Source organism: Pleurodeles waltl, chromosome 10 (assembly GCF_031143425.1).
Source record: "Pleurodeles waltl isolate 20211129_DDA chromosome 10, aPleWal1.hap1.20221129, whole genome shotgun sequence".
NCBI lineage: Eukaryota > Metazoa > Chordata > Amphibia > Caudata > Salamandridae > Pleurodeles > Pleurodeles waltl.
Window position 1 is genome coordinate 891,040,529 of NC_090449.1, and position 23,245 is coordinate 891,063,773.

Sequence of the window (23,245 nt, forward strand, 5' to 3'; positions counted from 1 at the left end):
TAGACATGCCAGTGTCATGATTCGCGGTTCTTGATTAAAAGAGTCTGAAGACGATCAGACCCACTCCCCAGAATGTAGCTCGTCCTGTAGTGAACATGTATAGCAGAACTAAACCTCTGAGAGGAAGCAGAGTGGAAGTGAGAGAGAAAAGACACAGCTGGATATGTGCAATCTCATCAGCCACATGTCTCTGTTACACCAGGGATTTCACAAAAGCATATTCAAATGTGAATGCCAAATGTATGCTAAAAAACAAACTAGGTTGTACAATGTTGCATAAGCATTGAAAGGACCTTAGAAAAGAGAGTGTTTGTGATGCATACTGGCCCTGTAATGGTGGACTGCTGGGAATCTGAGCCACAATCAAAGGAAGCCAGTAACAGCAATAGTGGAATCCCAGGATGATAGCAAACCTGAAATTCAAGGAGGAAGGGGGAGAACAAGCACAGAAACTGTGAGCGCTTAAGTTGTACTACTAAATATTTTATGTATTCTGTATTTTGAATATGCACAGAAAATGACTTAACACAGAAAAATAACATGTAACTTGAAAATGTGCCCACTTGAATGGCCATCATATAATATGAAAATGTTTTATTAAAAATGTATTCATGTTTATTTTGAGTTTATATTAATAATAAAATGCAGTAATAGGTTATACTTACGATTAAATGTTTTGAATTTGCTTAAATTAATTGTAGGTCTCAAAGTCACTGAGGTCCAAGCTTTAGTATTGCACAGCCGTTTATATGAAAAATGCAATGTCAGAATAAAATATGATCTCATGCTTGCTGAACAAATAAAGACTGTAATTATTTCTACCTGAAGGTTGACCAAATCATATGAATCAGCAAATGTTTGTCTTTGTCTCATGAGAACTGCTTGTTGGAACATTGTATAGTAAATGTAGTTACAAAGTAAAGTTTAGTGTGTGTGAAGGCAATGTTCCCAGGAACTAACAATGGATGTAGTGACGGAAGGATGAAATTATTGCTTCTTGACAAGTCGAACGACGTGCGTAAAGGGAGAACAGCTAATCATTAATGTGTGAAAGTCTATTTAGTTATATCTCTGATTTAGAATATTAATTTTATTGGACTAATGGCTATCGTATGATTATCTTACCAATGACAAGGTGGGGCTACTTTAACTTAACCGCACTGCACTAAGAACCTTTTGGCTTTTTGAGCTCATCCGTCTTAGGTTACACTTCGACCCTACTCCACTGTTTATTTCACGTGCTCCATGCGTAAATGCTGTTGCTCGCTTTTGCACTCGATGCTTAGAACTCGTTGTGCCTTTTGCTGCCTATCTTAGATACTTCTTCCAAATGGTTCAGAGAGCTTAGAGTCCCCGATTCTGAACCATTACCCTTTCCATGTCCCGTTGCTGATGCTGGGTGAGTGGATGCCTTTCTCCACTGGTTTTGGAGGGGGCATGGTGCCCAGTGTGCTTCATCCTGCCAAGGATAGGGTGAGTGGATGCCTTTCTCCACTGGTTCTGGAGGGGGCATGGTGCCCAATGATGCTGCACTTGAGGTGTGGCAGTTCACATTCCCTCACCTTGTGTCTGAGGCACAGGATGTGCAGGGAACAGGTAGCATGATACCCCATGGAGGCAGAGCCAGACTCCATGCTGCGGCAACTAGGGCTGCAAACTGGTGGTGTTGCCGGTGCTAGTGAGGGGGGCTTCAAGTGTTGGTGGGGCGGTCCTGGCAGTCTCCTGCAGCCCCGGATGCCTGCCCACTGGGGATGATGCTGCTCACAGTTGTAGTGGCACCTGCTGGTCATGTGGCGGTGTTGATGGCAGTGCAGGTGGCGGTGCTTGCGGCGGGGATGCTGCCTTTGCTGGCCGTGGTGCAGGTGCTGTTAGTGGTGGAGGGAGACACCAGGCTGTCTCCTGCAGCCTCGGATGGCTGCCCACTGGGGATGATGCTGCTCACAGTTGGTGCGGTGGTGCATGTGGCCGTGCAGGGGGCGGTGCAGGTGGCAGGGGAGGTGGCAGTGCAGGTGGTGGTGCCTGCAGCAGTGCTTTCCGCTGTACAGGTTGCGGGGCTGTCAGTATTGGTGGTGGACACTAGTACCTCCACCTGGAGCCTCCGAGGCCTGAAGTGGCTTGCCTTGGGTTTTCTTCACCTTCCCCACCTTGGCTGATGCTGCTGGGGCCTTGCCACTAGTAGCTTGAGTTTTGGAGGAGGCCTTGCTGGGTGGGTCGTCCTTCTTGCCCATGCTGTATGCTGGCCCCTTCTTCACCTTGGCTGGTGGCAGGATGGGTTGGTCCTTAGCAGTGGTCGGTGGCACACTGGCTGCCCTTACGGGGCCTCCTTTGATCCTCTGGGACTTGCAGGTACCACAGTGGACGCCGACTTGGTGGCTGAGGTGCTGGCCTGGGATCTGGACACCCTGCTCTGAGGGGAAGAACGGGGGAGGGGTAGGGAAGAGGTCAACATTAGCAAGGAAACGTTTTTTAGACACACTGGGACGGAAAGACGGAGAGGGTTTGGGAGTGGAGGAAGAGGGAGTGGTTGTAGGAGGTGCCTGTCTGCTGAGTTTGGGTGAAGGTGCATGGGTTGGATGCTGTTGTGAGGTGGATGGCTGTTGGGTGGGTGTGTGCTTGCGTTTGTGTACTTTGGGAGGAGGGGTCACAGACGCACTGGGAGAGGACACAGGGGATGTGTGCATGGTTGTGGGGGTGGTGACTGCCAGTGAGGGGCATGTAGTAATAGGCTGGTGATGGAGGTAGTGGATGAAGATGTACTGCATGCAGGTGTGAGTGGAGACAATACTGGGAGGGAGGAGGAGGAGGAGGAGGACACAGTGGAGGCAGTGGATGTTGGTGTGTTTGCATGGGCATGGTGCTTGTATGAGTGCTTGTGAGATGAAGAGTGGTGCTTATGTTTGCCTTAGCCACTTTTGTGTGGTGATTTGGGTGCATGCTGGTCTGAAGGTATGCTTGGGATAGGCTGAGGTGGAGGGGATTGGGTCTGGGTAGTGGAAGTTGGAGGGGGGAGGCTGGATACAAGGATAATGGCTGCCATCAGTGCTGAGGCCAGAGCTTGAAATGCTCTCTGTTGGGCCACCACGCCAGAGTGAATGCTCTCCAGGTATGCATTTGTTTTTTGCAAATGTCTTTCAACACCCTGGATGGCATTCAGTATGGTTGACTGCCCAACAGAGAGTGATCTCAGGAGGTCAATAGCCTCCTCACTGAGGGCAGCAGGGCTGACTGGGGCAGGGCCCGAGGTGCCTGGGGCGAAGGCGATGCCACCCTCCCGGGCGAGCAAGCATGAGAAACACGCTGAGGGGCTCCTGGGAGGGCGGTGCTGGTGGGGGGGTGGCGGCTGTACCTGTTGTTGGGGTGGGCACAGAGGTGTCCGTCACCGCCAGGGAGCTTCCATCTGAGGAGGAGTCGCTGTCAGTGGTCTCCCCTCCTGTCCCCGTCGTGGTGCTCTCCTCAACCCTCCATCCCACTGGTGCCTTCACCATCGGTGGATTTGACCTGCAGGCCCATGTGGGATGCAGCTCCCTCCGTCGCCGGTGCCTCTGCTCCTCTGCCAGAGGATGCTAATGCACACAAGGACAGGGCGACAAAACAAAAAGGGGGGTGAGAGACAGAGGATACACTTGGTCAGTGCCAGCAACAACACTACCGTTGGCGTACACAACACACAGTGAGCTGCCCTATGCACTAGGCCATGCCCAACCAGTCACTAAGATATTCATCAGCCCATGGGGTACAATGCCTAATGCCTGCATCTGCCAACCTGGCACCCACAGGACCCTGCCCAGTAGTAGATGGCCACTTACACCATTGGGGTAGGAGTGCGCCAGAGCCTGCACACAAGGGACCTACCCTGCCATGATCGCCCTGGCCTGGGGCACCCACATCCCACATCCCCCACCCAGCTACCTCCTAAGGCGCGCAAAGTCAACTTTTTGAATCTGTACTCACCCCCTTGTGGCTGCTGTGATGCCCTCAAGTGCCCATCCAACTCCAGATAGGCCACCGCCAGGATGCGGAACATCAGGGGGGGTCATGGTGCGACGGGCACCCCTTCCACGTTGGGAGGCCAGCCCCAGCTGGGCCCCTGCCGTTTTCTTGGTCCAGCGGTGCAGGTCCACCCATCTCTTGCGGCAGTGGGTGCTCTGCCTGTGATAGACACCCAGGGTCCGCACCTCCTTGGCGATGGCACGCCACATACCCTTTTTCTGGTGGGCGCTGACCTCGAGGGAAAAGACAGCAGAAAAGGAAATCACTCACATGTCTGGACCGCCATACCCATTGGCCACCAGTTCCCATCCATGCCCTTAAGATCATACACGGACCACCTCTCATGCAGCACTCAGGCCAGGACGCCTCAGCACCCCCCAATATGTGGCTTACATCCACACCACACCAAACATGCATTGCCCACACATCATGCTCACAGTGTACCCACCTGTTTGTCTGGAGGACCGTAGAGTAATGTGTACTGGGGTAGGACCCCATCCACCAGTTTCTCCAACTCCTCCGCAGTGAAGGCAGGCGCCCTTTCCCCAGGCACATGAGCCATTGTCGCTTCCAGACTCAGGTCACAGCAGCACTTACAGTGTAGGTCCTCTCCTGTTAAAGGTCAGGTAGCAAGTGAGTGAAGAGATGGAAAATGGCAGTGACGTCCGCAGCAGTGCGTACCGTCACCGCCGGCGTAAATCGCCATTGGCTCCTGGAACCCATAGGGCCCAATGTTAACCAATGCGCAGTTGCGCGGCGGTCATCGACCGCCTACCGCAACAGTGCATAACGCCAGTGCACTTACCTCATTTCCACTTGTCCCTCCTCACAGGTCAGGCAGCCGTCATTTCAGGGGGCACATGGATGGCACCTAACTGCGTCACAGCAAACATTGGCACATCATCTGACTCTCGACTTCACATACTGCTTCTGTGACGTAAATTCGGCAATATTAATGCAATCTATGTGGAAATTTGACCCTCTGCTCACCGTTCTCCTCCAAAGGCTACAACCGCTGAGGCAGATTATGAGATGGGGGCATCCTACGGTATGCAGACCACTGGTGGACCGGTCGACAATGGAGGACAGGCACATTATCATCACATACAGACTTGATCGTGCCACTATCCAAGAACTGTGTGCCCAATTGGAGCCAGACCTGATGTCAGCTATCGGCCAGCCCACAGGAATCCCCCCTCTAGTGCAGGTCCTGTCAGTGCTCCATTTCCTGGCAAGTGGTTCCTTTCAAACTACAGTGGCCATGGCATCAGGGACGTCTCAGCCAATGTTCTCCAACGTGTGGACCAGAGTGTTGTCAGCCGAAACACGTACGCAACTACACTGTGTTCCCCCAGGTGGAGGATTTGGCCACAGTCAAAGCTGACTTTGCCCTGGCACATATCCCCAACATCATAGGTGCCATTGATAGTACACATGTGGCATTTGTGCCCCCCCGGACAAATGAACAGGTTTACAGGAATAGAAAAAGCTATCACTCAATGAATGTGCAGATGGTGTGTTTGGCAGACCAGTACATCAGTCATGTGAGTGCCAAATATCCTGGCTCTGTGTATGACGCCTATATTTTGAGGAATAGCAGCATCCCATATGTGATGGGCCAACTCCAGAGGCACCGGGTGGGGCTAATAGGTGAGCCCAAGGTCCCCACACAGTATAAGTAGGTGTCTTGGTATGGGGTTGTCCCTAAGGGTTAGTGTGTATCTAACAGTTGTCCCTCGATATTTGCAGGTGACTCTGGTGACCCCAACCTGTCGTGGCTACTGACCCCAGTGAGGAATCCCAGGACAAGGGCAGAGGAACGTTACAATGAGGCACATGTGCGTACAAGGAGGATAATTGAGAGAACCTTCGGCCTACTGAAGGCCAGGTTCCGGGGCCTCCATCTGACTGGTGGATCCCTGTGCTACTCACCCAAGAAGGTGTGCCAGATCATCGTGGCATGCTGTATGTTGCACAACCTGGCCTTGAGACACCAGGTGCCTTTTCTGCAGGAGGATGAACCTGGAGATGGTCTTGTGGCAGCTGTGGAGCCTGTGGACAGTGACGAAGAGGAGGCAGAGGAAGAAGATGTTGACAACAGAACAAACATAATACAGCAGTACTTCCAGTGACACACAGGTAAGAGACTGTAACTCCACTTAACATTTCAGTAATCTGATAGACATTGTACATGGCAGCCTCTTACCCTATGCCTATGGCCACTGACTGTTCCCTTTGGATTCTCTATTTTCAGATGTGTGTGCCCCATTCTGGCTCCTGCTATATGTACTGCTGCCCACCAAAGGTCATCCTGTAGTGTATTTCACTGTACATATACGTTGCAATGCTTTGAGAATGTTGTACTAATACATTTGAGATTCATTACACTGACTCCAGATTGGTATTTGTTTCAAGGGTGTTTATTTAGGTGCTAATAAGTATAGGGGTACGTGCAATGGGCTGGGGTGATAGTGGAGGAAAGTCCATGGTAGAGTCCAGTCTCTTGGTATCACAGGTGCATTGTCCAAGGGGGCATAGGAAGGGGAGCAATGGCAGTTCAAGGTGGACAGGGGAACTGAGTGGGACAGAAGGGTGACTATCAGGAGAGTCCTATTTCCTGGCTGGGGTTTTGGCAATGTTCTCTGTCTTCTGTCTGGATCGCAGGGACCGTTTGCGGGGTGGTTTTCCTTCTGCAGGGGGTGGGGTGCTGGTGGCCTGTTGGTCCTGCGGCTGGGCCTCCTGTCCACTAGCGACGGCGAAGGTGGAAGGCTGTTCCTCGGTTTGGGTAGTGTTAGGCACCCTTTGTTGTGCCACTGCCTCCCTCATGGTCTTGCCCATGTCAGCCACCACCCCTGCAATGGTGACCAGGATGGTGTAGATTTTGGTCAAGTCCTCCCTGTTCCCTAGGTACTGTCCCTCCTGCAGCCGCTGGGTCTCCTGCAACTTGGCCAGTACCTGGCCCATGGTGTCCTGGGAATGGTGGTATGCTCCCAGGATGTTTGAGAGTGCCTCATGGAGGGTGGGTTCCCTGGGCCTGTCCTCCCCCTGTCGCACAGCAGTCCTCCCAGCTTCCCTGTTTTCCTGTGCCTCTGTCGCCTGAACCGTGTGCCCACTACCACTGACCCCAGGTCCCTGATCGTCCTGTGTCTGTGGTGATTTGGGACTGTGGCAGGGTAACCGACTGTCCAGAGGTCCCTGATGGGCCAGGTTGGTCATTGTGATCCAGGCGTGCAGAGCTGCTGTCATCACTGTGGGCCTCTTCTGGAGGGGGACTGGATGTAGCTGGCACCTCCTCTCTGGGGACGTTGGGTAGGGGTCCTGTTAGGATGCAGAAACATTGTTAATGTATCTGTGTGTGCCATCTTGTGCATGGGTGAGTTTCCTGGGATGATTGTGATTTCCCTGTCGGCTTGGCCTTGTGTGAGTGGTGATTTTGTGGGCTGGGTGATTCTCTCTATTGGGCATGCTGGGGTGATGGGTGTCCATGCAGGTCTGTGAGTGATGTCCATGCATTATTGTTGCATGCATGGCTTGGTATTGGGATGGGTGGGTTGTGCTAGTGGGGTATATGTGAGGTGTTGGAGTGATGGGGGTGAGGTTAGGGGTAGGAGTTTGTGATGGCATGCAGGTAGGGTGTAGGATGTAGTAGTAAAAATTTGACTTACCAGAGTCCAGTCCTCCTGCTACTCCTGCGAGGCCCTCAGGATGCATTATTGCCAAGACTTGCTCCTCTCATGTTGTTAGTTGTGGGGGACGAGGTGGGGGTCCACCGCCAGTCCTCTGTACAGCAATCTGGTGTCCTGATACCACGGAATGCACCTTCCCCCGTAGGTCGTTCCATCTCTTCCTGATGTCATCCCTGGTTCTTGGGTGCTGTCCCATGGCGTTGACCCTGTCCACGATTCTCTGCCATAGCTCCATCTTCCTTGCAATGGATGTCTGCTGCACCTGTGATCTGAATAGCTGTGGCTCTACCCGGATGATTTCCTCCACCATGACCCTTAGCTCCTCCTCTGAGAACCTGGGGTGTCTTTGGGGTGCCATGGATGTGGTGTGAGTGATATGTGTGAGGATGTGTGGGGTGATGTGTGGGGTGATGTGTTGTGTATGCTGTGATGTGCGTGAATGGTGTATGGGTGATGGTGTTCTGTGCCTCTCATTGGGTGGGTGCTCCTGCCTTATCTCTCTCAGTTAGCTATCTTTTTTTTCATTGTAAGGGGTTGTGGGTATCATGGGTGTGTGTTTTATAGTGGTGTGGGTGTGGTATGTGTATGTGTGTCAGGTGTGTGTAGTTTGAATTGTCCAATGTGGTGGTGTTTTGTAAATGTGTGTGTATTTTGAGCGCGGCGGTGTGTATCGACAATGGTTTACCACGGTTGAAAGACCGCCGTGTTGATTCGTGGGTCGTGATACTTGGGCGTATTTCTGTTGGCAGAACGTGTGGGTTTTGCTATCACCAGTTTATCACTGACCATTTGAGTGGCGGACTTGTGTGGGTGTCTGTATAGTGGCGGTATTCTCTGTGTGGGTCATAATACCCGTAGCAGAATACCGCCGCGGTCACGGTATGTTGCCGGCCGTCTGCATGGCGGTAGGCGGCTTTTACTGCCAGGGTTGTAATGAGGGCCATAGTCCTCTGACTTCCAGACCTATCCCAGTCAAATGTTTCAGTGCCAGTGAGTATTCTTTAGGAACCAGTACCAGTCCTGTTCAAACCAAATGTGATGAATTCACAAACATCGGCTGTAGTAGGCTTTGAAATCAAAGCCAAACTCAGGTTTCCAGGCATACTACTAGCAATCAAATACCCAAAAGATGATGGGACAAATGTTTACAAATAGTCTAATCACTGTCAGTCTCTCAGGATAACATTCCAAACCATTGTTTTTTGCCCACTGTGCCACTATAGACAGACTGATTGTGATTTAGCAGACAGGGTAAATGCAGACAGGGTGGTGGTGGACTTTAGTTCCTTTACTCCGCCTGCCAAATTGAGAGATGTCTCCCAGCCTGGCAAACATCTCTCTACATTGGCAGGATCCCCTTTGGTGGCCGTTCCTGTCAGTATGGGAAAATTTTAATGGATCACTCCATCAAACATGTTGGCTGGCCATCAAACGTTTCTAAAATGTTTTGTAGTTTTCAAAAACAAAAAACAAAAAAACGAATAACCCCTTACACCAGGTTTCAACCTAAGGTGTGGGGATCATTTTCCTTTTTTTTACTGACCATCACCCGTTTATATACTTGGCAATGATGTACAGTAAAAAAATAAGACTGTCCGCTTTAAATAGGGCAGTCGGTTGGATGGCTTGCTTCCATTGTACCTACTCCATTGGGTTGTCAAACCAAGTTTGACAATGACAGAGTACATTTTACTCTGTCAGTGTAAAACTTGCAGTCTGCCCTTTGCACAATCGAGTGAGTGTCCTTAAGTTTGGCAGACAGGGTACTCTGTCTCCACTGCAACAGAGTGCCTGTCCATCATACTCTAAATCAGCCCAAGACGCCCACCTAATGCAAATGAGTAATTTTTTTAATGTATGATTAATTAAAATCCTCACAATAAAAAGAAGACATTACAATATAACTTTAAAAAATACCTTAAAACTCTAGTATAGTGAAAAGAAAAAAAAATTAAAGTGCATAGTTTAATCTAAAATGCAAAGTCTGCTCGGCACCGTTTCTGCAGCTCCCTGGCGCAAGCCCTTGATTCATTCCATGTTGCTTAATACAGAAAGAGACAAATAAAAGCAAGGTTTAATTTAGAATACGGAAGTAACCACAACATATCAGGATCGTTCAAAAGTGCAGTGTGCCTTAAGATAAGTTATTTTAAACAACGTTCTTTGGTGGTCGTTAGCAATCAAGTAACTCCTTTCTTGGGTTCTGGCAAAGAGTATAAATGTAAAGTGCATGGTTTAATCTAAAAGTGCAAGATTATGATCAGCACTGTTTCTGCGCCCCCCTTGATTAGTTCCATGTCACTTAATGAAAAAGGAGACAGGTAAAAGCAAGGCTCAATTTACAATACAAAAGTGACAACAATATTTCAGAGTAATTCAAAAGTTCATTTTAAACAGCGTTAAGAATCAAGTAACTCCTTTCTTGGGTTCTGGCAAGGAGTATACAGATGTTGCTTTGGCCTACAGTACAAAGGTTGGATCAGCAGCTTTTCTGCGACCATCTAGGACAAGTACTTAATTGATTCCATGCTGCTTGGTGCAACTATAAAGGGTTAAAGTGCAATGTAACTTAAAAAGAGTCATTATGAAAATCATTAATGGACGGGGTGTAGACAAACAAGTAGTTAATTTCTGAGGAACTGGCAAGAGATGTATGGCCCATGGTCGTCAAATGTGGCATTCCCTTAGCAGATCCCCTACTATAGAGTAGTATTTTGCTATTCTAGCCAGTTCTACTGGGACATTGCATGCGTAAACGTAATTAGCTGCATCCCTGCAGGTTCTTAACCAATGCTTCAGGAATAAAGGCCTCAGTAAAGTGTGCCTGTCAGTTATCAGCACGGGACAACAGCATAAGAGGTGGCCCAGGGATTACATAACATTCGTTCACAAACGACACCACTGTTGCCCCCAATTTTTGATTTCCAATGTGCTCTGAATTCCCATAGTGGGGCCTTGAAATATGGCTGATGAACTACCACCTCATATGATTGAAGCAAGCACAGGGACCCGTGTTCATTACCGCCGCCTGCATGTCGAGCACTTTGCATGAGTTTTTAAGATGCCTCTCAGCTAATGGTGTGTTTTTGCCGTATATTGTTTTAGTCCAGAATTTAAGTTCAAGGTGGTAAGAGTGATCTGCAAGTAATGTGACCAGGGGCTGGATCCTTCTATAAAGCTGGCCTGCAATACATATTTCATTGTACCTTCTTTGTTTGAGGCAACCTGATGGTGGTATTCTACAATAGCCAGTTTGCACTCGGTTTCCTGGCTTAATAGCCCAAATTCCAAGCACAATTAGGTGTGCGTGTGTATTTTGGTAAACCAAAAATGTCTACATATGCAGCTGTTTGGCTCTGCTCGAGAATGTTTCATAGCATCCTAGGAAATTAGTACTGATCCCGCTCCTCATGGGACAAGTGCATTTCAGGCCTTGATCACTTTACATATTCAGGCTGCGGCTCACTGTATTTTTACTTGGAAAATTTGAGATTCACACCGCCCGAAACCCCAATGTCTAAGCTACTACAGTGTGCACCTTTGTTTTCTTCCATTGCATTGACATCCAGATGTTAGGCTCTAGATGGCTCCCGGCCGAGGTGATACTTGAACTAAAGGAGGGCTGATGGCCATTTAAATTTGGCCTTTGTTTTGGTCCTGTTGAAAGGTAAAATATGAAAGCTCACGCTCTTCCTGCAGGATGCTGCTCCGAACTGGTAGACAACATGCAGGCACTGCTGAATTGGGTCCTATGTCGGAAAAAATACCAGGACAAATTCAGCATGTTTCCCTGGGGAAATAGCTGCCAGAACAGGGATCTGGTACTTATCAGCACTGATTACAACTGCTACCTAAATGGCTGCCGTGTTACTCTGTCGGCTGTTTTTTGTGTGCTGCTGTAAAAGTAAGAAATGATTAACGGAATAATTAGTTGGACACTAGATTTCATGAATTTATAACTGCTATGCTATTTTTATATTGTTATACATTATTTACTGTTTAACTGTTTTATAGTTTTAACAAACCAAAGTAAGCTATAATGATGATGATGTTTGTTATTTTATCTTGACGTGAAAGACAGTTGCGTTGTTATTTTTTCAGATATTTGGTAGTCCGGGGGGTTTCCTACAGAGGGTGTCCAGCTAAAAGTATTGAATCAGTGATGAGCAGTGTGTGTTGACATTTTCGAAGTCTGGAGATTAGCACTTTTGTGAGGCGGATCTGGTTTCTCGAACGAAGCATTCACATTGCCCTAAATGATGAGTTTTGGTGATCGACAGTGATGCTGGAAACAGAATTGCATAAAGGTATTGTAAAAGAGGCTCTCTGAGGGACAGTGTGGTAGTTTGGTAGCAAGGGCACTGATGCATTAGGAGACAGGTGGTGACTACCTAGGTGGGAACCAGATGCCGAGAAGCTAGGCCAGTCCAAGTAGTTCAGACACTTTTATGCATGCTGGAATTCGTCTAGCCCATTTATTGGGGGTATTTTGTGATGTATATTCAATACACTGGTGGCATTTATTCATGCTGGATTGTAGATGTGTTATCAAGCCTCTCTAATCACTATTTACTTGCTTTACCATGACTAGGTAATGTATATATGGTCTGGACTTTAATCTAGGACCATTATTGATGAAAATGCATTTTGATCCCTTGGTCATTGCTAAAGGTACTGTAGGTCTGGAAGAGAAGTTGATGTTAAACAGGTGTTGCTGCTGGTGTCTGGACACCCTATGCTCACGAACCGTACATCACAAATGTGGAATTTCACATGGCACTCCAAGCGACAGAGGATGGATTGGGGCCATCAAAGGCGCGTTATGTCATGATTTTGACAAATGCTTCACAAGCAATTTCTTCCCTAATGTCGCATCTCATTTACAACCCAAAAATATTTTGAGGTAATAAAGAAAATCTACTAAAAATGGGAACAGAATGTGTCCTGCTCTCACAGATGACTCCCTCACACACTTCATACAGCGCGCACAAGCAGGGTTATTGAATGGTGTAGTTTACTTGTGCAAATCCCTTTGTCCAATCCCCCTATTTGTCCAATGACTAAATCCCCATATGTGGCAACCCAATTAAATACTAAGTAATTGCAACTGGTTACCTATATTTACCACCAGGTGCGCTCCACTAGAAGAAGGTGACCCCAGACATCCATTCTGCTGGACCTGGTGTATGTTCTGTTGGAGTGCTCATGGGGCAGATGAAAGGGACAGCACCTCCCAAACCAGACATTAAATGAGTGACAAACATGGCACTGAATATTCTTATGGTTACTGCAATGTGTCTCTATTACTTGCCTTGTTATATTTTTAAGTTGGTAGGGTGTTTACATAACATTTTCTTATAATATATATTGTTTACGGTGCATATAATTTGCATAAACTAATAATACTTTTGTATATATATATAGCATAGTATTAAATATTGTTTCTTGTATTTCCTTTTTTAACTGTGAGAAGTTTCTTTGAAACTGTTTCTTCCAACAGGTTTACATCCACAATTTGCATGCAAAAATTCTCAACCTGCAAAAATTGGCCATCACTTATGTTCTTTAAAATCGTCCTCTGCTTCTTTCTATCTTCTGTCACTCTAAAAAAAATCCCATGCCCATCTGCCTTAAAGCTCTTTGGAATCCATAACAATATCTATTAATAATTCCAGCTAAAAATGGTGTCCACTTAGCCCCCATCTAATGATCACACCTGTGTCGACCATTACCACAGAATGCATGGGATGAGCATGCAAAACTAACCCCAATAACAAGTTGACCTACTACTAATTTGGCTCCCGAGTTGCGTGCTACTCACCGCAAGGCGCTTCAACGCCTGGTCAGGGGCAGTAAGCGCTATTCAAATACAATTTATTATTATAACACCAGGTTCCGCCCGTCTCAGTTCATACCCGTTGGAGTCTCACTCTGCTTGAGAATGTTGGTTAGTTTATAGCTATATTTCTGTTGCCCAAAAAATTGTCCTGCGGTCTAGCACTGTTTATGTATCCGTAATCCATTCAATTATTACCTTCCATGTCTGTGCTACTCACACGGGCGACCCCCGTCCATAGACAAAGAAGAAATACTGCACCTCCCGAGCTGTCAGGCTCCTGACGTCACTTTCCCCGGCCGTGCCGTGTGTTTACGTGGAGTATCATGGCCGCTCCTGCGGAGCCATGAAACTGCTCGCCGCAGTGGCTGCAGCGAGCGGGGCGGCGGGCTGCGGAGCGCAGCGCTGACAGGACGAACCAGCTAATATCCTGCACTTTATCTCTCCTCCGCAGGGGCCATGGAGGACGAGGAGCGGCAGAAGAAGCTGGAGGCTGGCAAAGCGAAGGTAAGGAGCGGATTCTGAGGAGAGCCACGTCCCGCTGCGGAAAAGCAGTGTGTGCCGGGGATGTCACTAGTGGGCACGTTGCCACCTCCTAGGCAGTGCTCGTGCTTTTCTGTTGTGTTTGTCCTTAGTCCTCATAGTTGCTACCTAGGAGCTGCTGCAGTGACACCTGTCCTTCTCTCACAGAGACGTGACCTTATTTTTGGCAGAACTCCCCTCGTCCAAGCGTAGGTTTAAAGTGACAACTGTTGATGTAGATCAGAAAATTGAAAATATAAATGTTGTTCTTTCTGGTTCCGTAATACAGAGCAGCGCAGTTTAATTGTCAAGTATTTGCAGTAGCGAAGAACTGTTATGTTTAGTGTCTTTTTATATTGCATGTTGACACACAGAGGAGGGGTAAGCACAAAAACATCCCAGTGGTAACATGTTTATTCTTACATAAGGTTCCCGATTTTCTGCACATCGTAACCCGAAGATGGCCAATCGTAACCCGAAGATGGCCAAAAGTAGTGAGACTAAAGAAACAACCAGAGAGAGTTGGCAAAACTACAAATAGTGGCATTTCTTCATGCGCACACAAAAAACATGCTCTCCTTGTCTGTAACCTGACAGGCTAAATCTACAATAAATGCACAGTATTGCCCATCTTTGATCTGCACACAAGACTCACTTGGGAAGTGATTTCGGAGAGATGACTACCATCTTATTCCCGACATTTACCACATAATATATTTCCCCATGTTACTGTCTGCATTACTTTAATCAAAGTAGTGCCTAATTTGAATTTCCCTGAGATTTGAAAGCATTTCTCGGAAAATGTATAACAGCCAGATAGACCAGGGGGAGTTCAGTTATATTTAAGGCTGTCATTGTTATGCAGACATGTTGTGTGCAGTATATTTTCATGACTTGCAAAACTTGTCACTTATAATTCTTGTTTCTGACCATTGTGCACCGTTTCACATATATGTTTTCTTGAGTGGATCTGTATTTGATTAAGTAACAAAAATACAATTGTGCAGATATTTTTGTCCGGCAACACTGCAAACGCATGGATTATACCAATTCCCTTTGCTTTGCACTTGGGATATGTCCAAGGCTGCCCTCTACTTGCTTTCCTAGTCTTTGTTTTCCACTGACAGCACTTTATAATACCTAACCGTGGCCATTGTTTCTGTGCTGTCAGGGGCGATATGTAATCTCTTTGGTGTGCATATTGACAGTTTCTTTTAGTTCACACACGTCCCTCACAACGGGATACACAACTTCCAATCCTTTTGCAAGTATACCAGTACTTGATTTTTCCTTGTATCAACATTTTGAATGTTTGCAGGGATTGTAGACACATTCGTCTATTTTTAAGTGGATTTACACTTCATGTCATAAGAATCTGCAGCTTCCACCGAAAATGTTGCTAAAATGCATTACTGTTAAATACATATTACACTTTTGAATTGCCAGTAAGTGACTGGGAGTACAGTGGGTGAACAAAGCCGTTCCTTAAGAATGCTACTCTTAGTGATTTTTTTTTATTTTTTATAAAGACCCCCACATGCTCACGACCTCTCACAAAATGTGTACTGGATGGTTATGATTAAATATGTTTTATTTTGCGAGCTAGGGTAATGACTAGGAATTAGCAACTAATAGATTAACATAAAAGCACTACGTAATTCTTATTTATGTATTTCAATTATTTTTCAAGAGGAGTGTATTTGTTATTGAAAAGTGAATACAGCCGTCAGAATTTAAACCATTGTATCCATTATATTTCAAGATTGGATTTCAATAGTGCCTTACATCTGGCCAAGGGTCCCTAAATTAAACTTTCTAACTTTGAGACATATGAAAAGTGCTTCCCATCTCTGAAAATTCAGTTTTCATTTTCTTTGTTTATCTCGTGGAAAAAAAATTCTATTTGGATGCACTGTCATCCCTGGCCGATCAAAGATGCTAGGTGTGGTTTTGTGACAATTGTGATAAAGCTCTGATTCAGTGTACTACATTTGATGGGAAGGAAGGAAAGAATAGGTGTGTAAAATGTGCTTTGAGTGTGCCATTATCTAGGAACACAGGAAGTGACAGAGACATACAACTGTATTAGGTTTTGATCCGTAGAAGCCTAATTGTTGTACTATTTATATTGGTCTGAAAAAGATAGATTTGCGGGTGCCCAGAGTTTTGAATTGTACAGCTACATTCCTGGGTGGTTTTGTACCCAGCAGCTGACCATAATGTATTTATAGATAGAAATAACAGATTGTCTACTTCAGCAAGTTTTGTTTCACACTAAATCCATAGATCAAAATGTATATTTTGTATAAATAATGGTCATTGGGGAAGCTACTTGAAACCTTTTTTTTCCAATCCTCATTTAAAATATTTTTTTTTATGTAGAGGATACCTATATAAAACAGTAGCATGGTAAGTTTAGTGAAATTATGTAGCATTGGAGAGTATTTTTTTTAATTCTGTTTTTGCTTATGCTTTTGTATATAAGGTATGTGTGACAAATTCTTTGTTTTAGGCTTACCCTACTAAGCAAATAATGCATTGTCTGTTGCAAGACATTGTGGGATTACGAAAACGAACAGGGTCTTGGAGCCCACCTACTACTTGGGGTGCTTTCCTATCGCTCTCTTTTGCTTGTTTCTGTTCGTGTCCCAGCTGGTCAATCTTGTCTTTGTCCCTCCGATGGAACATAGTTTCTTTGTCATCTCTTTTGATTGGCTGGCTTCTGTGCTTCCACTGCTTGCTTAACAAGCACCACATTTTTTTATTTTGGGTTAAGCACTTCTTGGAAGTGCATGTGTTTTCCTGCTGTTTCCCTCATGGACTCCTCTCCTGTATTGCTGTCTGTTGACCGTGTGCTTCACCTTGCCCACTCCATGTTGCACTCTCATACTTCACATCCCATTGCTTTCTAGCTTGTGTGCTTCTCCCTCACCTGCTCCACGTTCCTCTCTCGCCCGTGCATCTGCTCAACACCGACCTCCTTGTACCTTCCCTCCATCCGTGTCCTCCTTCTCTCAACCTTTACCGCTCTTCCCTAAGTCCGAACTTCATGTTGCTTCCCCCGTTTTCTCCCGTATGCCATGACTACAAGTTTTGTGGAATAGGTTGGGGAATTTACCACATTCGATAAATACCATTAGTCCAAAGTCTGGTATTTACTGCATAAAAATGTGACAGCAAGCTCAATTGCTGTTTAGCACTATTAATTCCAGAGGGTTTGTCTTTTTCTGTGCCTTTTTTTCCCCGTCATGAATTTCAGCAGGTTTGACCTGCCGAAATCTTTCATGTTAAAAAGTGGATATGGTGGGGGTTTGACCGCGGGGTTGCGGGGGTAGTTTGAGGGGTGCTGATTGTCACACAACGCAGAAATGTGATTCCTGCACGAACCTTTTTTTCACAGGGATCGTAATTTATTCCCCAGCCTCTAAGCAGGCCTATAGATTTATTTATTTTTCTCCATTTTTTTTAGTACAGCAATCAGGGTTTATAAACGCTGTGTACAACATCTATAACAGAAGCTGCGTGTTAAAATCACGGTACTGTGGGAAGTCTATTGTTCACGAATTTTGTTGATCATAAATAAGATCATTGTACTATGTCGTCTTCTAATGTTGAAAGCTACCATGCCACTGTTGATACAGATACCAGTTGTCACCTGAGGCAAAGCCGTGTGGCAGATTAAAGCTGCTGAATGAGAGACAGGCAACTCTGGCAAAAAAATTAGACACCTGTATGGTGAGAACTGTCAATCATAACACCTTCCTCTTAAGTCATATCCTACCTGGGGTATTTAAGTGTGCTACATTGATTTAATTGGTAAATAGGGGGGTACATTTTTCCTACCAAACGATAGTGGTGTTTATTTAGAAGTAGAAACCAGCATTCATCAGTCCATGTTTGGTTTGCAGACCTGTAACGGAATTCATGTTATATGTAAGTCCAACCATCCTCTCTAGGCGTACAATGTAAACAACTGAGATTGGAATGCCATACAAAATGGAATGTTTTTTGTTCACAAACAGCAGAATCATACCTAAAATCTGCAAGATGATGGTGAAAGATAAATACTTTTTATAGTATAGTTCTTTCCTTTTTAAGCAAAGTGGAAGATAACTTTTGAAACCACGGAAGTTCTCACAAGTCTCAGAGCTGCTGCCTTTTGTGAATGATAGGCAAAACCAAGACAGGTGCGAAGCCGTTATGCAAGGGGCGAGCAACCTGTCCAGGAAAGCTTGGATGACTCTAAAAAACAACTCAATAGATGGGTGTTTAGAATATCAACTTTTTGTTTACATTCCTAAGGGCGTGGTTCGATTATTAATTGCTAGTAGTCGTTCAGACCTCAGCTTGCATCAAAACATATTTATTTAAATGTATACTTAATTTGAGGGATACCTTTGAAACCGAAATGCAGACAGTATTGGAAATTATTAAATTGATTTTGTGAGGTTTGTCGTAAACTGGCTGAGGGAAAGCTACATGTTGCTCATTGGTTGTTTTGTAAGTTTGACCTTAGTCAAGTTTCTTTTTATTTGAGTTATGGTAAAAGATATTTTTTGAAACATGGAAGCTGGTCTCGGACACAGTGCTGCTGTTCTCTTTGAAAAAGTATTTACAAGAAGGCAAGCCGGAAACACAATTATTAGGAAAAACATACACTCCCAGAACCATGTGTCTAGTGAATTACTTGAAGCATCACCACAAACGACAAACCTTCCATAGTTCTGGGAAAAACCAAGTTATACATCAGCATTCCTACTAGGACAGGTGGAGCATTCTGTGAGACTAAGGCTCATTTTAGGTCGAGTGTAAGCGTACAACCTCTTGTATACTTCTTCTGCGGGCTTCCAGCTGTTTTATTTGTGAGTTTGTGTCATTTAAAAATCCTTGCTTGCTAGTGGTCAGTCATGCCTCTTTGTCCCTCCGTCTTCTGTGTGGGAGCAGGGACCAACTACTGTATAGTTTTACCCTTTGTACTGTTGATCTGATCTGTAGGGAACTTTTTTTTTTTAACTTTGTTTCCTGTCCCTGTCCAGGAGGCATCCCTTTTTCATTTGCAGAGCATTCTTCCTCTGAACTTAGCTGTAAACGAGGCTATAAATCAGGCTGTTATCTTGGTCACATTTGGTCTTTGTGGATTCTCTGCACCCTCTCTCAGCTGCTTGTACCACGCCCTTCCTTGGCTTGGGTTTTCTTCACCAAATGTGCCTGCCTGTGTGCTGAGAGCAAGGGCGGAGGATTGCTTGTAATGGCTTATAGCCTAGGCACCCAGCTCAACCAGGGCTCCGCAATCCTTAGAAACAGTACCAACTTCTGCTTCATACTGGGATCCCACTCGCAGTTCCACCAGTGCACCTCAGTTCACACACTCCAAGCCCTCAGCCATGCCAGTGCCAGGAACTCCACACACACTGTCTGCCAGAGCACCTAAATTCTTGCAATCCGTACACTCTGCTGCTCCAGTACTGGGACTTCGGGTGCAGCTCCATCAGTGCACCTCAGTTCACACGCTCCAAGCCCTCAGCTGTGCCACTGCCAGGACCCCTCACACAAGCTCTCTGCCGGAGCACCTCGGTTCTTGCAGTCAGTACATTCTCCTGCTCCAGTACTGGGGCCTCGGGCGCAGCTCCATCAGTGCACCTCAGTTCACACGCTCCAAGCCCCTCAGCCGTGCCACTTCCAGGACCCCCCACACAAGCTGTCTACCGGAGCACCTAAGTTCACTCGCTCCTAACCCCTCAGCCATGCCACTGCCAGGACCCCCCGCACAAGCTGTCTGCTGGAGCACCTCAGTTCACAAGCTCCAAGCCCCTCAGCTGTGCTACAGCCAGGACCCCCACACAAGCTGTATGCCGGAGCACCTCAGTTCTTGCAGTCAGTACATTCTGCTGCTCCAGTACTGGGACCTCGGGTGCAGCTCCATCAGTGCACCTCAGTTCACACACTCTAAGCCCATAGCCGTGCCACTGCCCGGAACTCTACACACGTGGTCTACCAGAGCACCTCAGTTCTTGCAGTCAGTTCATACTGCTGTTCCAGTACTGGGACCTTCGACACAGCTCCATCAGTGCACCTCAGTTCACACACTCCAAGCCCCACAGCCGTGCCATGACCTCACACACGCGGTCTGCCAGAGCACCTCAATTCTTACAGTCAGTACACACTGCTGTTCTAGTACCGAGACCTCGGGTGCAGCTCCATCAGTGCACCTCAGTTCACACACTCCAAGCCCCACAGCCATGCCAGAACCTCACACACGCGGTCTGCCAGAGCACCTCAATTCTTACAGTCAGTACACACTGCTGTTCTAGTACCGAGACCTCGGGTGCAGCTCCATCAGTGCACCTCAGTTCACACACTCCAAGCCCGTCAGCCATGCCAGAACCCCACACACGCTGTCTGCCAGAGCACCTCAGTTCTTACGTTCAATACAAACTGCTGTTCAAGTACTGGGACATTTGGCACAGCTCCATCAGTACACCCCAGTTGACACACTCCAGGTCCTCAGCTGTGCCCGTGCCGAATCCCACACATGCTGTCTGTAAGAACTGAGGTGATCTGACAGTGTGTACAGTACTAGGACCTTGGGAGCAGCTCCATCAGTGCACCTCAGTTTTACCCCAGCGAAGTCACTTCCTTTCCTGTACTGGGACCCTGATCTCATAAAGGTCCATTACAACTCAATTCTGATATTCAGTCCCACTGCCAAGCCAATACTGGACCCAAAAGAGCAAAACACAGCTCAGCCAGTGCACCTCAAGTGTCCCATCAAACGCCACTGTTGATGGGAACTACCACAGCTCTGCCAGAATCCTTCAATTCTAACATTCAGTGCACATTTCATCTCAGTAGTAAGGCTCACACACACACCATGCAGGACTCCTCACTTCTGTGGTTCAGAGGCAATGCCACTCCCATGCTGGCTCCCCTCGCAGCGTAACCAGGGCACCTCCAGGCTAACACTAGGCAATACTGGCACACCAATGCTAGGTCCCACACACCGCTCCATTAACATACCTCACTTCTGACCTTTTTTGCCCATTACTTTTCCAGTACTGCAGCCTACATACAACTCTATCAGTGCACCTCAACCCTAACCTGGTGCAGTGCCCCATTATTCCAATACCAGGAATTATACGGCGCTCCATTTTCTCATTCCTCACCCGCTGCCTTTCTGTTATTCCAGCACTGGGCCAGGACACAGCTCTGTCTGTTGCTTCCACCCCCTCACCCCTCCAAACCTGATCTGAAGTGCTCGAATATTGCTGTATTGGGGTTCACATATAACTCTGCTAATGCACCTGCTGCTGTTCTGCAGTGCCCCTGCTATTCCACACTCTGACTTCCGTTTGAGGACGTGGAGGAGTGAATTAAATCTGTTTTTAGCCGCCATCTTTATTTGGGAAGGTCTGTTTCACCTATCTCACTCCGTTCTTTTCTTTACTCTGTGTTTTCTTTGTCCCCCACTTTTCTCTTTCCAGTGCTTAAAATGCTCAGTTTTGTTCTTTCTTTCAACTGTTTATTTCTACTCCTCTTCCTTTTTAGGTTGAGCATGGCATCGCGCAAGTGCTACTTTTCTGGCATGTTGATATGTATCTGGGCTTTTAATCACGCCCATCACTATTATTCATTCATGGGCTTGCCTTTCAGAAATCCTTGTTTTTGTTGGTAAGTGCTTTACTTTTGTCCCTCCTTAGGGCAGTTTTGTTACCGCCTTGGCCATCAACCCTGTTACGTGGATAATTGCAGTTTTGCCGATAACTTTGACTGTGAGCGAACTTCTTTTTCCTTTTGTCTCTCTCTTCGCGCTCACGGTGGCACTTTTGAATTGGCTCGCTTATGTCAACTGTTTTACTTTTTATTTTCAGTTTGTGTGGCAAGAAGAGTCAAGTTAGGAATTTACAGTGCTGATAGTTCTACCTCAAACAAACGCGAGACCCATTGCATTGAAAATGCTTGTTTTTATTTCCCTCTCCCTCTTGGTACCTCCTCTTTTAAACTTGCAAAAACGTGGCTATATCTTTACTTATTTCGTTCCTCTTTTTTTCTTCATCAGGCATTCATTCTTTCACCATTTTTTTCTCTTCCCTTAATTCTTTGTCCTTTTCATTTGCTCTTTCCTTTGACTCGGTATGCGTCCTTTTCATTTGCTCTTTCCTTTGACTCGGTATGCGTCCTTTCACTTTTTTTTTTTTTTTTTTTTTTTTTTTTTTTAAATCTTTCTTCTTTCCTTTCTCTGGCTTTTCTTATTTTTATCTGTCAATTCACATTTTACTATAAATCACTCTTTTTCCCATCTGTATGTGGAAGCAACAAGTTACTTGTCGGGACCTGAAATATTCAAAGTGGTTTTCCCAGTCTGTGTCTGTGGGAAATGTGTCAGTACATATACACCCTGGTTCTTTCTCTGCTTGTTTATTTCACTATTTCTCTTATTTTCTCTAATGTTCATTTTTCTCTTTTTTCACACTTTTCATCACATCATTTTTTTTTTTTCTTTAGCTTTAGTTCACTAGCTTCCTTCCCTTTTTTCTTTTGTCTCACACTTTTACTCTGTTTCTTCTTAGTTGTGTTTCCATTTTCTCGTTTCTTTCTATTCTTTCTTTTATTTCTTTGCAAACCCCCTTCTCTTTCTTCCCTTTGTTTGTTATATTCCTTTTGCTTCTCTTTTTCTTCCCTATCCACTTTCTCTCCTGGCCTAGATATCAATTGAGCAACAGGTGCAGTGGCACCAGAGCCTAAAAACCTATGGACCTCACTAAACTCTAATTGCTGCTGTAGTTTCCTATCAAAATTGCAGTCAACCATTTTCCTTTCTTACTGTTGAGCCCATGACACCGTTACTACGCCACTTGTCCTCTTCATCTTTACTCCCGACTCCCTCTTTGCTTTCACCCTCCAATCCGTCCCAAATGATATTTTTGTTATGGTGTTTTTGAGCATTACACTCTAATACCAAAAGTATATTTCTGCTAAAGGTTTATGTGATAATTGAATATGTTTTAAGATACAGGAAGAAGGTGAGTGGAAGTGCTTTAGTGATATGCTGTTATTTTGAAAAAATGGGGCAACCCAGTACCCTGGGACCTTGGTAAGTGAATAATATAACAAAAAATGTTTTGGAGGAAGGATATGAATTAACCTCCACGACAGAGGTTGTACGATAAAGAACTTTCTTTGCTGATGAGGTTTGTGAGTAATATACCACATT

The 23,245-nt window shown here is 46.0% G+C and overlaps 1 protein-coding gene and 1 long non-coding RNA gene across 10 annotated transcripts in view; one reads left to right on the plus strand and one right to left on the minus strand.

Annotated features, from left to right (window-relative positions):
• Positions 1 to 13,771, minus strand: part of LOC138261995 (uncharacterized) — a 29,950-nt gene extending 16,179 nt beyond the window's left edge. The window contains exon 1 of the long non-coding RNA XR_011199186.1: positions 13,711 to 13,771. This is a non-coding gene — a long non-coding RNA (uncharacterized lncRNA). The remainder of the gene's footprint in view (positions 1 to 13,710) is intronic.
• Positions 13,772 to 13,806: 35 nt separating this feature from the next.
• Positions 13,807 to 23,245, plus strand: part of AKAP9 (A-kinase anchoring protein 9) — a 969,300-nt gene continuing 959,861 nt past the window's right edge. For 6 of the 9 annotated variants that reach the window (XM_069211615.1, XM_069211617.1, XM_069211618.1 and 3 more), the window contains exon 1: positions 13,814 to 14,019. In XM_069211615.1, coding sequence (XP_069067716.1) covers positions 13,972 to 14,019 — 48 coding nt within the window. In that variant the 5' untranslated portion in view covers positions 13,814 to 13,971. Of the gene's footprint in view, positions 14,020 to 23,245 lie in introns of all 9 variants that reach the window. The other 3 variants (XM_069211620.1, XM_069211621.1, XM_069211624.1) reach the window with 1 other exon arrangement.